Genomic DNA, 1,883 nt, shown 5'->3' with positions numbered 1-1,883 from the left:
CCCTGTTGGAGGAGCCTGTGACCTAAGATTTTCATCGACATAACTACACTGTAGCTATGTACAATAAAAGCCTTGAATCTGAAATAGTAAATCGGCAGTTATTTGTCAGTGTTTTCACATTTAACAAGCCTTGTCCTTGTTTTCTCTTCCATCCCCTTTACAGTTGAGGATTGGGACAGTTTTCAGGCCATTTTGGATCACACCTACAAGATGCACTTCAAGTCTGAGCCCAGCCTGCATCCAGTGCTCATGTCAGAAGCATCGGTGAGTCTGAACACAGGCTACTTGTACTACTGTCACTATACCAAGGACAAACTGTATTCAGATTGTTTACATTTTTCTGCCAACAACAAAGTGCTGGCAGACTATTAAGTGTTTAAAACTTGTTATTTAAATACTTATTGTGGCTGGGGCTTTTGTTTGTTTGAGCTGTAATCCACATTTGATGAGTGACCTCCTCAGCTCATGAAGAAATGTGTTGACAATCTGTTGTAAGCAGCCCTTTTTCTGCTTTGTCTCCGCAGTGGAACACACGAGCAAAAAGAGAGAAACTAACAGAGCTGATGTTTGAACATTACAACATTCCTGCCTTCTTCCTCTGCAAATCCGCTGTGCTGTCTGCGTATCCTTCACCACACTCCATCTGGAAAATAATTGGAGAAAAAGAGCAAATCTTTGCCTTTAAACCCTTTTATTGGATTACTGTTTCTTTAATGAAGAATGCTCAGCTAGTAATGCATCTGTTACATTTTGAAGTGTATTACATTTCCTTTACTCTGAGTGCCTCAGCTTTGCCAATGGGCGATCTACAGGCTTGGTCCTGGACAGCGGCGCCACACACACCACAGCCATTCCAGTGCATGATGGCTACGTCCTGCAGCAAGGTGAACAATTATCATAAATCCTTCATCATTAGTGTATATCATCTACATGCAGAGTTGACCTGCTTTGCATATCAACCAAGTAATAAAGCAACAGTATTCGAAAAGGTATAATCCTTCATTGAAGCATGTGCTACCTTCTATGATTGATGTTGCCCTCTGCTGGTTGGAGGATGCATCTCAGCTGTTCCTACAAATGTTAGTATTTAATAAGCTTCTTTTGCCATTATAGATTATTTTTGGGCGAGAAGGTTTTTCTGCGCGCCATCAAGTTTTCACCTATTCAAGATTTGAATGACTTTTGAGGAGCAAACTAAACTGTGTTGACTAAAAAAATCTACGTTCTGATACACAGCTGTTAGATTTTGAGCTGCAATGAAAGAGATTGATTCAGGAGATTGCGATTGAGATTTTGAGAGACATGAAGTGGGGAGTTAATGCATATCATGCAAACTTGGATGAGATTTACTGCAGTCCTTGCAATAATGTGTTTTGCATTCTCTCTGACAGGCATTGTCAAATCGCCCCTGGCTGGAGACTTCATGAGCATGCAGTGTAGGGAGCTGTTTCAAGAGTTAAATGCTGAAATAATCCCCCCGTACATGATTGCATCAAAGGTAAGATAACATGACTTTAGCCCGTCTTATTTTTTAATAATCTAATAGAAATATTTAGCATTATTCTATGCTAAGTTGCATTTAGGGTGCAGGACAGGTGAAGATGGTGCCTGTCAAATATTTTTATATTAACAAATGTGTATTTCCGTTATTTTGATCAAATCAATTATACAGTAATGCAAGTTTGTTCTTGTTAATACTGTATGATTTGATTTTCCTATTTGCATTTTAATTGGATTTACTGGTTTGGAAAGTTATGTTAAAGCATTAAATATACAGTTTGTCAGGGTGATCGTAATAACTTTGTTGACCTTTAGATATACAGTTGCAAGAAAAAGTATGTGAACCCTTTGGAATTACCTGGATTTCTGCATAAGTTGGTCAT

General features: G+C 38.7%; 1 protein-coding gene across 1 annotated transcript; it reads left to right on the top strand.

Moving 5' to 3' along the window:
- Window positions 1–163: 163 nt before the first annotated feature.
- LOC104963333 (actin-like protein 6A) lies at window positions 164–1,498 on the top strand (the record flags this gene model as incomplete). The annotated part of the gene is made up of 4 exons (XM_010791908.1): window positions 164–264; window positions 525–622; window positions 790–884; window positions 1,392–1,498. Coding segments are annotated over 4 exons (401 nt in total), but the record flags the coding sequence as incomplete, so codon positions are not given.
- Between the last annotated feature and the right edge of the window lie 385 nt (window positions 1,499–1,883).

The sequence above is a fragment of the Notothenia coriiceps genome, unplaced genomic scaffold, assembly GCF_000735185.1.
Source record: "Notothenia coriiceps isolate Sejong01 unplaced genomic scaffold, NC01 NC01_scaffold00035971, whole genome shotgun sequence".
NCBI lineage: Eukaryota > Metazoa > Chordata > Actinopteri > Perciformes > Nototheniidae > Notothenia > Notothenia coriiceps.
Note: the sequence above shows the minus strand (reverse complement) of the source record. Positions and strands in the feature narration are given on the sequence as shown.